Source organism: Zootoca vivipara, chromosome 12 (genome assembly GCF_965207765.1).
Source record: "Zootoca vivipara chromosome 12, rZooViv2.hap1.1, whole genome shotgun sequence".
NCBI lineage: Eukaryota > Metazoa > Chordata > Lepidosauria > Squamata > Lacertidae > Zootoca > Zootoca vivipara.
In genome coordinates, this window is record NC_142595.1 from 41655250 (window position 1) to 41667939 (window position 12690).

At 40.6% G+C, this 12690-nt stretch overlaps 1 protein-coding gene across 1 annotated transcript; it reads right to left on the reverse strand.

Annotated features, from left to right (window-relative positions):
• Positions 1-3875: 3875 nt before the first annotated feature.
• LOC118095642 (vomeronasal type-2 receptor 26-like) lies at positions 3876-12321 on the reverse strand. The gene is made up of 4 exons (XM_035136887.3): positions 11485-12321; positions 9990-10217; positions 8243-8369; positions 3876-4777 (listed from the first exon to the last, which is right to left on the reverse strand). The coding sequence occupies exons 1-4, from the start codon at positions 12319-12321 to the stop codon at positions 3876-3878; spliced, it is 2094 nt and encodes a 697-aa protein (XP_034992778.3).
• Positions 12322-12690: the final 369 nt, after the last annotated feature.

A 12690-nucleotide genomic window follows, 5' to 3' on the forward strand; every position in this document is an offset into this window, starting at 1 on the left:
CAAACAAACAAACAAACAAACAAACAAACAAACAAACAAACCCCTTTTGTGTACTTTCCCAATTGGGCAGGGTAAAGCTGATTGGAGGGACACACCATGCCCTAAAGAGAGTATTGCCTAACACTGCGCTAGACATTATTTACTGCAGCCACATCAGAATTGCAACTTGGGCCAGATACACATTTCTTCTCTGGAGTTTCTGTCATCTTCATGACGGATCCCAGCACACAGCAGAACTTCGATTTCTGCCTCTTCTTTCTCAAGACTTCTTAGACTTCGTCTATCAACATTTATTTCACTTTGGAACCAGATGCTCAATATGATTGCTATTCTCCTGCAGAACTGGACCGTATCTGCAATTTACCATAACTCCATAGTGTGTTTAATTTGAAAGCCCTTTCCCCCTAAACATTCACATATTGGGAGTGTTGTACTTGGACTTCCTTGTGAATTTTTATCCTGTAAGCAATTCCCCCACTTCCCCTGCAACTCAGTTCAGGTATCCTTCACATTAATCAGGAAATGCTTCATATCCAAAAATGGCTGGTGAGGGTGGAGTGCATGGTTCTGCCCCCAATTTCATCCTCACCCTGAACTGGGGATACACTCTGAACTGGTGCTGTGAATTCAGCCTCACTCTCTATGCAAGCTAATAGAGGTATTGTACATGGGTGTCTTACCTGTGGAATCTTATAGATATCCAAAAGAGTTGCCACATAAAATGAGATTTCAGAATCAAGTCCCCCAACGACCCCAGCCAGATTATTTTCAACATCACATATATAGTTTGGGACAAATTTCTCCACCATGGATAAAAGCAGCAGTGTGGCAAGATATGTGCGCCTTGCATTTTTATAGCTGTCATATAAGTGAAAACCCAAGGTGATATTGGGTAAGACGTGAGGGTCTTCATTGATCTCCTTGACTGCAAATGCCAAGGCCACAATGTGCTGGTAAAGCTTAGGCACCACCCTAGAATGAGATTTCCAAACAGTATCAGAAGAAACAGATATGATTAGGAATAGTTAATCATGTGGAGTTCAGTGGAGTTAACTCCCTGTCCATTCCGCTGCTGAACAGTTCCTATAATCAGCAAGTTGTACCTGATGTTTAGACAGAATCTCCTTTTTTGCAACTTGAATCCATTGCTTCGGGTCCTACCCTCTAGAGCAAGAGAAAACAAGCTTGCTCCATCTTCCTCGTGACAGCCCTTGAGATATTTGAAAAGGGCTATCCTATATCCCCTTAGTCTTCTATTTTCATAGCTAAATAGCTCCATTCTGTTAAGGCCAATGGTATCTAGACCAAGGGTTGCTAATATGATGCCCATAGGAACATTGGAACCCCTGGGGTCTTTCCCTGAAACATCTGAAGTCTTTCCTTGACATTTACAAAGTCATTATGAAACAAATTTTAGCCTAAGATCAGGAAACGAAACAATATGAGATTCAGCTTCTGTAAAGCTTTTTAATTCATTTACACTAACACTCCTGTTAGTCTATCAAAATCGGATGTTCAAAAAGGCTATCTCAGACACATAAATATGTATACATTTCAATAGATTTATATTCATTTCCCTATCGAGAAATGGGATCTTCTAGAGTATTCTCTTAATTCAGAAGACAATCCTATGTATTTTTACATCAGCATATGTCCCAATGATATCAAAAGTGGTTATCTCTTGGTCAATGGCTAGAGGTTTGCAGTTTCAGTCATTATTCTGAGGCTGCAAATCTAAGTGACCTTTACTCTGCTGTAATGAATGAGTCGCTTAGTTCTTACACAAGCTCTTCAGGCAGCGCTGGTGGGGGTTCTTCAGTGAATGTTGCTGGAGAGGACATGATGCCACCATGGAAAACTATGCCACCAATGAGGAACTCTCCTGGCTGATGGTACGTTTGAAGTGGACGGTGTGGACTTTGGAGCCTGCATTTTTCTATGTGAGCCTGACATACATTGTAAGAAATCAGTTCCAGTAGCAAGACCACTAAAACCACCATCCATACAAGGGCAACTGTTTGTTCTACACAGAAACCATTATTTCTTCTCCACGATAAAAATGGTCTCATTTTAATGGTAGTTCAGTTTCCTGAGAAAATGCAATCTGGGAGTATCCCAGACAGTATTTAAGTAAATCTGGTTATGTTACAGCATCCTTTGTGTTATGTTGCCAGTTGCCAGTGAAAACGCAGAGGGATTTTTGAGGAGCAGCAGATTTAATCATAGACCTGTTAATAACCAAGGAGGAAAGTAGGTATTCAGTGCTAGGTTTTCCCTGTGGAATTGCTGAAGGAAATGTGTTTGTCACATACTCAGGACTGTTATTGTTAATTCCCTTTCATTAGCTAATAAGGGACCAGTGGCGTATTGGTGAAGTTAGAAGTTAGAAGTTCATCCTAGAAGACCTTGTATCCAATGGAGATCCCAAAAATTAGGATGGTGGTCAGGATCTTGGGATTTGGCTGAGCAGACCTATATTCACCACACCCATGTGGCATGACTGCAACAGCACGCATAGTAGTTACTTGGGACAAAGCTTCCATCGGTTTTTTAAATCACTTGTAAAATATGGTGAATTTTACAACAATATCTTTAGTAGTCTGAAATGAAACCTTTAGCTTTCCATTCAAAATTTAAATTATTTGTTCCTAAGGGTTCCTTTTTAAACTTTAGTATGGGGGGAGGGGGAGACATTAAATTCAGAGAAGAATGAAGAGTGGCTCTGCTATGGTTCATGCCCACATAGCTGTCTGTGTTCCTTGTTGGTATCAGGGTACTTTGTCAGGGAGAAAAGCTACATGACCTGCTCTATTGACTTGTTCATGCTTTAATTCTTTCTTAGAATAATTCTTTCTTAGAATAAACTGTCTCCTGCTGTTTAACTCTGGCCTTAGCAAAATGATATAACATTTGGGGGAAAAGATGCAGCCCAATAATCCAAAACAAGAGGCCAAAATAGAAAAGATCTCCACAGCCACCATATACTTTCCCTTGGTACTCAGGTAGGTAGGAACAAAGGACAGCCACACACTGCAAAAAACCAACATGCTGAAGGTGATAAACTTGGCTTCATTAAAACTGTTGGGTAACTTCCTGGCTAGGAAGGCTACACTGAAACTGACCATGACCAGCATTCCCATGAAGCCTAGGACACAGTAGAACATGGTGACTGATCCTTCGTTACATTGCAGTACAATTTCTTTAGTCCCTGAGTGCTTGTCTAAATGAGGGAGTGGGGGAGCAACTATCAGCCAGGCACTGCAAATAATCATTTGAACAAGGAAGCTGAAAAGAACAATAGAGATGGACACGTGTTTCCCTACCCATCTCCTGATTCTGGACCTGGCTAGGTAGCCATGAAGGCTAGAACCACTTTAGTTGTTTTTGCTAAGATGCAAGACACTACTACTGGGAAAGCAGTTTGGAGGCAAGTTATTTTTGTGGGCTGGTCAATGAATAGCAAAGGACAGAGAATGAGGGCTATGAGGAGAACATAGGTGAGGGTCTGATTGTTGCCTTTCACAATGGGAGTCTCTTTGTGCTTGAGGAAGATCCTAAGCACCAAAACTGTATCAATCATAAATTATAGCCACCTCAGAGATAGTTAGAAAAGGGAGTCTTTTGCAAACCCCATGCCCATCAGGGTTCTTATGTGTTTTGGGGATGAGAAGTTAATGTCACTTAACTTTGGACAAGTTGTTATTTCTTTATTTTTTCTTCCTTATTAGCTGTTCCCTATTGTTCAGCTCAGGCCTCAGAATGATTACATAACATTTTGGGAAGAAGATGCAAACCAGCAGTCCAACACCGGCTAAGATTCTACTGTACACAAAGAAAAAAGCACAAGATACAGGAAAGGACAGGTTGCTATTTCTTTAATTTTTCTTCCTTATTAGTTGTTCCCTATTGTTCAACTCAGGCCTCAGAATGATTATATAACATTTTGGGAAGAAGATGCAAACCAGCAACCCAACACCAGAAGCTAAGATGGAGAAGATCTCCACAGCTACCATATATTTTCCCTTGGTGCTCAGGTAGGAAGGAATAAATGACAGCCAAACACTGCAGAAGACCAACATGCTGAAAGTGATGAACTTGGCTTCGTTGAAACTGTCTGGTAACTTCCTGGCGAGGAAAGCCACAGCAAAACTTACAGTTGCCAGGAAGCTCATGTAGATGAGGACACAGTAAAACATGGCCACAGACCCTTCATTACATTCTAGTATGATTTCTTCAGTCTTTGAGTGCATGTCCACATCTGGGTATGGGGGAGAGGTTGCCAGCCACACAATACATATCCCTGCTTGGACTATGGAGCAGGAAAGGAGAATGGAGTGGCCTAGTCCTTTCCCCACCCATTTCCTCATCCTGGATTCTGGTTTTGTAGCCATGAAGGCCAAAACCACCATGAAGGTTTTTGCCAGGACACAAGAAACAGCGGTTGAGAAGATGATGCCAAAAGCTGTTTGTCGGAGGAGGCAGGTCACCTTCTCTGGTCGGCCGATGAAGAGCAATGCACAAAGGAAGCAGAGCAGGAGAGAGATGAGGAGAGCGTAGGTGAGGTTTCGGTTGTTTGCAATGACAATGGGTGTGTTGTGGTGTTTTATAAATATACAAAGTACCAGAGCTGCGATCAGGGAAAGGGAAAGAGAGAAGCAGGCTAAACTGATGCCCAAAGGTTCTTCATAAGACAAGAAGCTGATATCCTTGGGTAGACATGCATCCCGGTTCTTGCTTGGATAGTCTTTGTCTGGACATTTTTTACAGTCATTCATATCTGGAAAATAATAATAAGGAAATGACCTTTAACTCATGGCATGTCATCTTCCTGAAATGTTGACTTTCTGTTTGAGAAGAATAGAGCTCTGCTGAAATTAAAACACATGTTTAATACTGTCTGATGCTCTGTAATGTTTTGTTGGATTTAATCAGTTCAGAGCTATTTGTTCTGTAAATGGCACAGCCAGGGCCATTCCTCCTCATGCTTTTGGAACGTATCATTGCACTAGCCTGGGTGCAGCCTGTGTTCATTCATTAATAAGGATTGAAATAGCCCCTTCTAGGACTTCCAGAGTATTGCAAATGGCTGCGGAGGGCGGGTCTTGATCATCAAGGGGTGAAAGGGGGAAGCACAAAGGCACTGTGAACCCCTATAAGAGGCTCAAAAGGGAATTCTGGGCACTGGTTCCAGTGGCGCTGAATTTTGTGCTCTCCAAACCCTTTCTGAGGCTCTGAAAGATGTGAAGGGGGCGGGGTAGAGATTGAGCGAAAAGCACTATTAATGATGACAAACTCCCGATGAGAAGCCTCAGCCTCCAGACGTGGATGCGGTAACCTTTTATATTAATTTAAAGCAAAGTACTTTAAAATCTGAAGGATTATTTGGAAAAATTAGGATGATTTGGTGTAGAAATGGGTTGATATGAAGAAAGTTCACCCGGATTGTGGTCTCATTTACCCAGCTTGGGACAACTTGCAACTAAACGAGAAGACCATGTTTTAAATCATAAAGAATATCATCTTGCGAAATAAACTGCAAGAGTGAGACAAGCAGTTGTCTTAAAATGGGACTGCGAACCCCCCCCAACCGGTTTGGAAGGGGGGTAGAGGGAAATATTCACACCTGGAACTGAACTTTCTGATAGGAAAGCAGTTAAAACAATGGCTTTTCCTCATACATTTTAATTTTTAACTTTTGTCACTGGACGCTTGGAGGAACAGCAATCAGAGGATTTGGTTTTCCTTTCTTTCTTCCCCCTTTTTCCTTTTTTGGTATGTAAGAAAAAGAACAGTGGGGAACTGTGTCCCTGCCTCAGTCTCAGAGCTTAAATATTTTTTCTTCTGTTGGAAGATACTTTTTTTGCTGTCATAATATAACTGTAACGAAGGGGGTTGTACTTGGTGTTAAATCTGAAGAAATGATTTGGATTAGGCTTCAGTGCAAGCTGAAGAAATGGGTTATCTACTTTTTGTTCCCAATTAAAGCTCCCCCCACCAGTCAGTTAAAGGGGGCAGGGAGAATACAGATGGAAACCCCCTGTTCTCCTAACTTTTAAGTTCTGTTGTGGATGTTGGTGGAGTTCTTGCAAGGGTGGATTAGGCTTGGGGAAGAAAGCTGAAGAGTATTTTGACTTTGTGACCCTTTTTTTCTTATTAACAGGAAACACCATATAAACTCAACAATGGAAGCAGAAAGGAAAGGGAAAGAAGAAAGAAGGAAGGAGGGGGTGAGGAGAGAGGAGACGAAAGGGGAGGAGGACATCTAGTGGTGAAAAGAAGTAATTGCAGGAAAGAAAAAATAGTTGTTGTTTTCCCCCTGGCTGGAACTGAAACAGGGGAAGCAGGGGTCCCAGAGGAAAAGAGGGGAACAAAAGAGTAATGGTATAAAATAATTTAAGGGAAAATAAATATAAGAAAAAAGTTTCTTTTTGAAAATCAAACATGGAAACAAAAAAGTCACAATCAGTGTCAGGAAGTAAAATTACCACACAGACAAGAAGGGGATCTGCAATAGAGACAGAACCAAAGGTGGATATTGCAGACATTTTGATGGATTTGAATAAAAAAGATTTAAGAGAAAATACGGACAACTTAGATAAAATGTCTGGGAAAATAGAACAGAACACCAAGACTGTGGAGGGTTTAACGGGACAGATTAAGCAATTTATGACAAAGATGACAGACTTAACAAAAATCCATGCAAGAGTTAAGGGGAAAAAACTACAAGGCTTAGAGAAAACCAGAAAAAGGACACAAGGAGAAGGAAAAAAAGATGAAAAGGGAACAGGAAAAGATGAGAGAGTATATGACGGAAAACAGGAGGCAACATGGAGATGCAGCAAAAGGAGCTGTTTTTACATTATAGAGGGATCCCAGAGGAGGAGGAGGACATGAGAGAGAGAATTATATCAGAGATTGTTGAAGGCCAGCAAGGCTGAACCTGATGTAAACTGCCAACTAAAACCATTTGGATACAGCAGAGTATGCGCAGATAGACAGGAAGGTTCTTGGCTGCAAAACGTTGGCAAGTAGAATGGACGCAGGAACTCACTGCCACTATGTACAACTTTATTTACAGCAGTCTCCAGACTATATACAAACTTGAATCTTTGGGAAAACAATAAACAGTACAAATCCTTTACTCTCACTACTCTCTCTATACAACCTTCTCCAACCACTATCAACCAACACTAAGAGTCATGATTGTGCCTGCCTTTATTGGCCCCTCAACCAATCACCAAGTTGTTACTAAGGCTATCTCCAGGCAGATTAGAGATAGTTTGTCTTGACCTACTTTTTCTTGGTTATAAGCCAACTCTTAATTGCTCAATGTGAGGAGCTGCAGAATTGCATGTACACACTAAAAACCCAACAGAGATGACACATTGGTTGGGATTGGATGTAGATAATTTGCAGCAATCAATTGATAAAATGTTCAGAGTGAAATCAAGTTACACAAAGAAAAATAAATTATCAGGGGACTGCCTGGTAATTTTTAATTCACGAATGGTAAGCGAGTAATAGAGACGAATCCTTAAGGAAATTCTGATGAGATTGCTGAAAAAGAGATCTAATTATAAAACCCTGACTGACACCATGAAGAATAACAAGATTGCATACAGATGGGAGTTCTCTGAAGGTGTCTCTTTCACATATAAAGGGAAAGAACAAAAATGTAAATGTATACAAGAAATGGAGAAGTTCTGGAGGAAATATAAGAAGGAACTGGGAAGAAAAAACCTGAAGCACTTGGTGGAGAAGGAGAATCAGATTCTGGAAAGGAGGAAGAATTGCAGGAAGAAGATAAACAACAAGATATCAATTGACTGTTTATAAAATATTCAAATAAAACCCAAATTGAATGTGAAAATCTTAACCTGGAATGTAAATGGAATAAGAATAAATTAAAAAGGAATAAAATTGATCACATATTACAAGGAGAAAATCTGGATATTACTGGTTTGCAAGAAACTCATGTTGCAAGAAAACATAGAAAACTATTGATAAATAAAAGATTAGGGATGGATTTCATAGCATCAGACAAGACAAAAAATGAGGTGTGGTAATTTATGGAACAGACATATACAACGCTAAACGGTTATTTAAAGATGAGGATGGAAGAATGATGGCTATACAGATAACATTACAAGGTGAAAAATTGTGATAATTGGAATCAATGCCTCAACACCGTTCAATCCTAAATACTGGGTCTGGATCTATTTAATCTATTTATTTCTCTCACCATCCTGGTTTGCAATCTTCTCCTCCGGACATGGGATGCAATCGTAGCAGCAAGGGGGCTGTCCTTCCTTCACTTTCTTGCTGGATCCCGGAAGACATCTCCCAGTACATACAGAAAGAGGCTGAGTCTAATCCATAAATGGAAGAGCAGAAGGGTCATCAAGAGACTAATGAGTTTGGAACCCTTTATGTTCCTGGGCCTTTCTCTATGTTATTAAACTGACACAGCCTTTCAGTAATGTGTAATGCCAATACAAAGAGTCACTGCTTCTTTTCTTATTAGTAGTAGTAATGTTTGAAATCATGTGATATCCCCTCTATATTGCTCTAGGATGTGCAGTGCCCCATCTGTTCTGCAAAGATTGCTTTGTCTATTAAGGTACACTTTGAAGTAGTTTCCTTGTTAATTTTGTTATAATTGTTACTTTTGAGTATTTCATCCCCTTGGTAGACAGCTCTAGAATTGATTTTGTTGCCTGTGGCTACACCTATTCTTGGACCCATCAGATGCTGCCTGGAGCACAGTTCCGGAAATGCTACCCAGAGTGGCTGGAAAACCCCACCGAGATTGGGGATGGTATTATTGTTGTTCTTGTTTTTAATTTTTGAGGAAGACTATCATTGTGAATTCTAATACAAATATATTCTGGACAAATACATGAATTGGAAAGAAGCTATGCAAGACCTATGACACTCCTCGCCAAACAATTCTGAGCATGTTAAGAAGAAAAAAATACTTTTGAATACATAGTTTGGGATCACTCTTTTAAAAAGACTGATGCATCCATTCTTAATGCTCAGTCGATTGCTCTTCACACCTTAATCCTCAGGTCCCTCCTTCAATCTCTCATTCTCCACCACGTCTCCTCCTTCCACCTCTTCCACCCCCACCCTTAGAAGATGAGTGTTCTCCTGCACCTGCTGCTGTCTGTTCTCAGTTTCTTCCTCTGGTATTATTATGCCTCCTTTCCCCAACTTTCTAGCAAGAAATTCAATGTCCCGGAGCTTATCAATTCATACATTATCTTTCACTGTCAGAAATCAGTATTTAATAAGTGTAAAGCAATCCCAATTTCTTTGGTTTATTTTAAAATAGTTTTCTTTTCTACTTAGGATTCTGGTTAAAGACCTCCAGCTGGGGAAAGATTAATCCATTGAATTAGTCCAATTTACCACTTGTGTCCACTTTTTGATATAAGGTTGCTTCAAGGTCAAAATGATTGTGAGGATGATAGCTTCATGGTCTCTGAGCTTCAAGCTCTTGTGCTGGGGAAATTTACCCAGAGGCTCTATTTGACTGAAAGAAAACCTGCCCTCCTGTCTCCAGGCCTTTTCATAGAAAAAACTGATATTTGATCTGGACCTAATGACCCACATTCAGATGAAGGATTGTGTGGTGCAAAAACCACATTTGCTTGGATGAAGCTTGTAGTGGAGTCTGTGAATGGTTTGGATTAGAGAGAAAAAACCTAGCTTTTCTTAATTTCATCTGAAGTAGGATCCCCCTAAAGTCTATTCACACTGTTAAGCATTTTGTAGTAAAAGGATTCTTCTGTTTTGTAACCTCCTTATTAAAATATTGGTCTTCTAGCAGTAAACGTTTGGCTCTTAATCTGGTACCTGAATGCTCTGGTCATACACCACTCATCAATTTACGACTCAAAAGACAGTGAGTAGACCTGCAGGTGGATAATAATTGCTTATTCAATACTGAATCTCTTTTGAATTAGCAAACAATGCAACTCTACCTGGTTAAACCAACCGTGCCATGTGATGGAATCTTCATCAATGAGTAATGATTGGTCTGGTGGAGCCTGAGGATCTACCCTGCCAACTTTCACTCTCTGCAAACTTTGGTTGGCGAATATAATCCAATTGACAATATCCAAGCTAGATGCTGCCTCTCCATTCTGGTTGATGAAGACCACATCTCCTGCCGTATTGTTAAATGTGATGCTTCTCAGAAATTGATTGAGCTAGATTGAAAACAGAAAAGACAGTGGTTTGGAAAAGACTGCAGTCTAATGAAGGGAGGAGCATTTTCCCCTATGAGCAGAAGCTACAGCAAATGGTGAGGGGTGATTCAGTCAACTGCCAGTGGATTTAGGTCCAAGCTTGGAGAGAGTCAACCAATTTTCTTTCACACGGATGCCTCTCTCTCAGTCTTCCTTACAACCCTTCTCATTCTGAATGCCCACAAGTTAAATACAGTGGTACCTCTACTTACGAATAACTCTACTTATGAATGTTTCTACTTACGAATGGAGCTCCGTCCGCCATCTTGGATGCGGTTTAGATAGGATTTTTTCTACTTACGAATTTTTAGATAGGGTTGCTTCGACTTACGAATTTTTTCTCCCAATGCATTCCTATGGGATTCGACTTACAAATTTTTTCGACTTACAAATGTGTGTTTGGAACGCATTAAATTCGTAAGTAGAGGTACCACTGTATGTGTGAGTAGCAAAGTTCTTCTCTCTGCTACTCCTCCTCCCCCTCACTGAACATCTCGGAGAACACAGCATTAATGTGCAACACCTCCTCTAAGGAAGGATTTGGTTGATATGGAATAGAGGGAATACTGAACATCTCTCTCAACTGTTACCACAGCATTCATATATAGGAAGCTGTGGTAACGGTTGAGAGAAATGTTCAGTGGCAGCTCACTGGGCACTAAAGCTTCCCTCATACAAATACTTTCTCTTCAAACACAGGACAGTACAGTCAAACCTTGGAATTCAAATGTAATCTGTTCTGGAAGGACTTTTAACTTCTGAAATGTTTGATTTCTGAGGCTTTGTTTCCTATTGGCTCTTTATATTCCGATTTGAAAACCGGAACACTTAATCACTTAACTTCTGATCAACGGACATGATCAGAAACCGATCTTTGAATGAAGTGGGATATCATTGGACTGCAAAGCTTCCCTCATACAAATGCTTTCTGCTCAAAAACAGGGCAGTACCTGCTCAAAAAGGACACAACCATCACTTCCCTTCCCTATAGAGTCTTCTGCCATTTGCAAGCAGAACAATATACGGGAATCATCTAGGATACTATCACATCAGTGCCACCTCTTACTTTGTCTGCAGACTTATAAATTCCGTTCTGGGCTCTTCTTCCTCATACACTAGTGCAAATGTTTGAACTCTGAGAAGAAAGAGCAAGCTGAAAGCATTTTGGGAACCCATACAGTGTCAGAAAGTAACAGGGCTTTGCCAGTTGAGGATGTTCAGCTTTTACCTGCCAAAACTCTTGATTTGGATTCTTCCCTCTCCCTCCATATGCAATTACTCTGTGCCTGAGTCTGGATGTGGACATGGCATGTAAAGCATGGGCCATGGCGTAGACAGCACTGTGGATGCTGTAACTGTGGCCTGTCATGCTCATTTCAAAAAGTGATCCAGGAAGGTTCTCCAGCTTCTCTTCTCCAGTGCAAATATTCCCTTCTGCATTGTCTGAAGTGATATCCTGGAATACACATTCAAAGGTCTGTTGCCAGAAGTCCCTGATAAAACCATCCCTATATGTGCTGGAAGGGTTTCTGTGCAGAACATACTGATGAAATCCTGGTGGGTTTCTAAAGTGAATTTCAAAGGCTATAGCACCATTGAATATTCCTGAATCCCAGTCCCTTTGAAAGACATATGAAGCAAACTCAACCTTGGCTGTGAATATCCATACTTTACTTCTTACATTATTATTTATGTCATCATGTTCTAAAAGGTTTGGAAGCCATCTAAAAGTTCCCATGGAACAAGATTCTCCAGAGGCAACCACTACGTTAGCTTTGCTGCTAAAAATTTTCTGGCTTATTGTTTCACCCTTTTTTAGCATTCCAATAACTTCAGAACGAAAACTAAATTTGGGAATTCTTTCTATGAATGCAAAGCAGACACCACTCTTGGTAAACATTGGGGAAATGGTTTGCACAAATCTTTCTCCCTTGTCATTGTCTGTTGCAATGACTCCAATCCACGTCCACCTGAAATGCAGAAGCAAAGAGAGAATTCCCTTATACTGAAGGGCTTCCGGGGCTGCCATCTGGTAGAAGGGAAGCCCTGGGCTTTTATCATTCATCATTGGAGCAGAGCCATAAATGAGCTAAAGCAGGAATAGAGGAAGAGAAGAGACAAAGTAATATTTGCAGAATTCTTTTAAACTATTCATATACATTATGTGGTGAATCCTGTTAGTCAGACATGTCCTTTTCCACCCACCAGGCCTTGCATGCCTTCATGCAGATGGGCTGAAAATTGAGGTCATCTCCCATTCCTACTTCTAAAACATTCGCTGTGTTGACCCGAGAGCGGCATTTTCCATATTATATTCTTAAACAAACAAACAACCCCCTTGTGTGTACTTTCCCAATTGGGCAGGGTAAAGCTGAATGAAGGGACACACCATGACCCAAATAGAGGATTGCCTAACACTGTGTTAGACATTAGT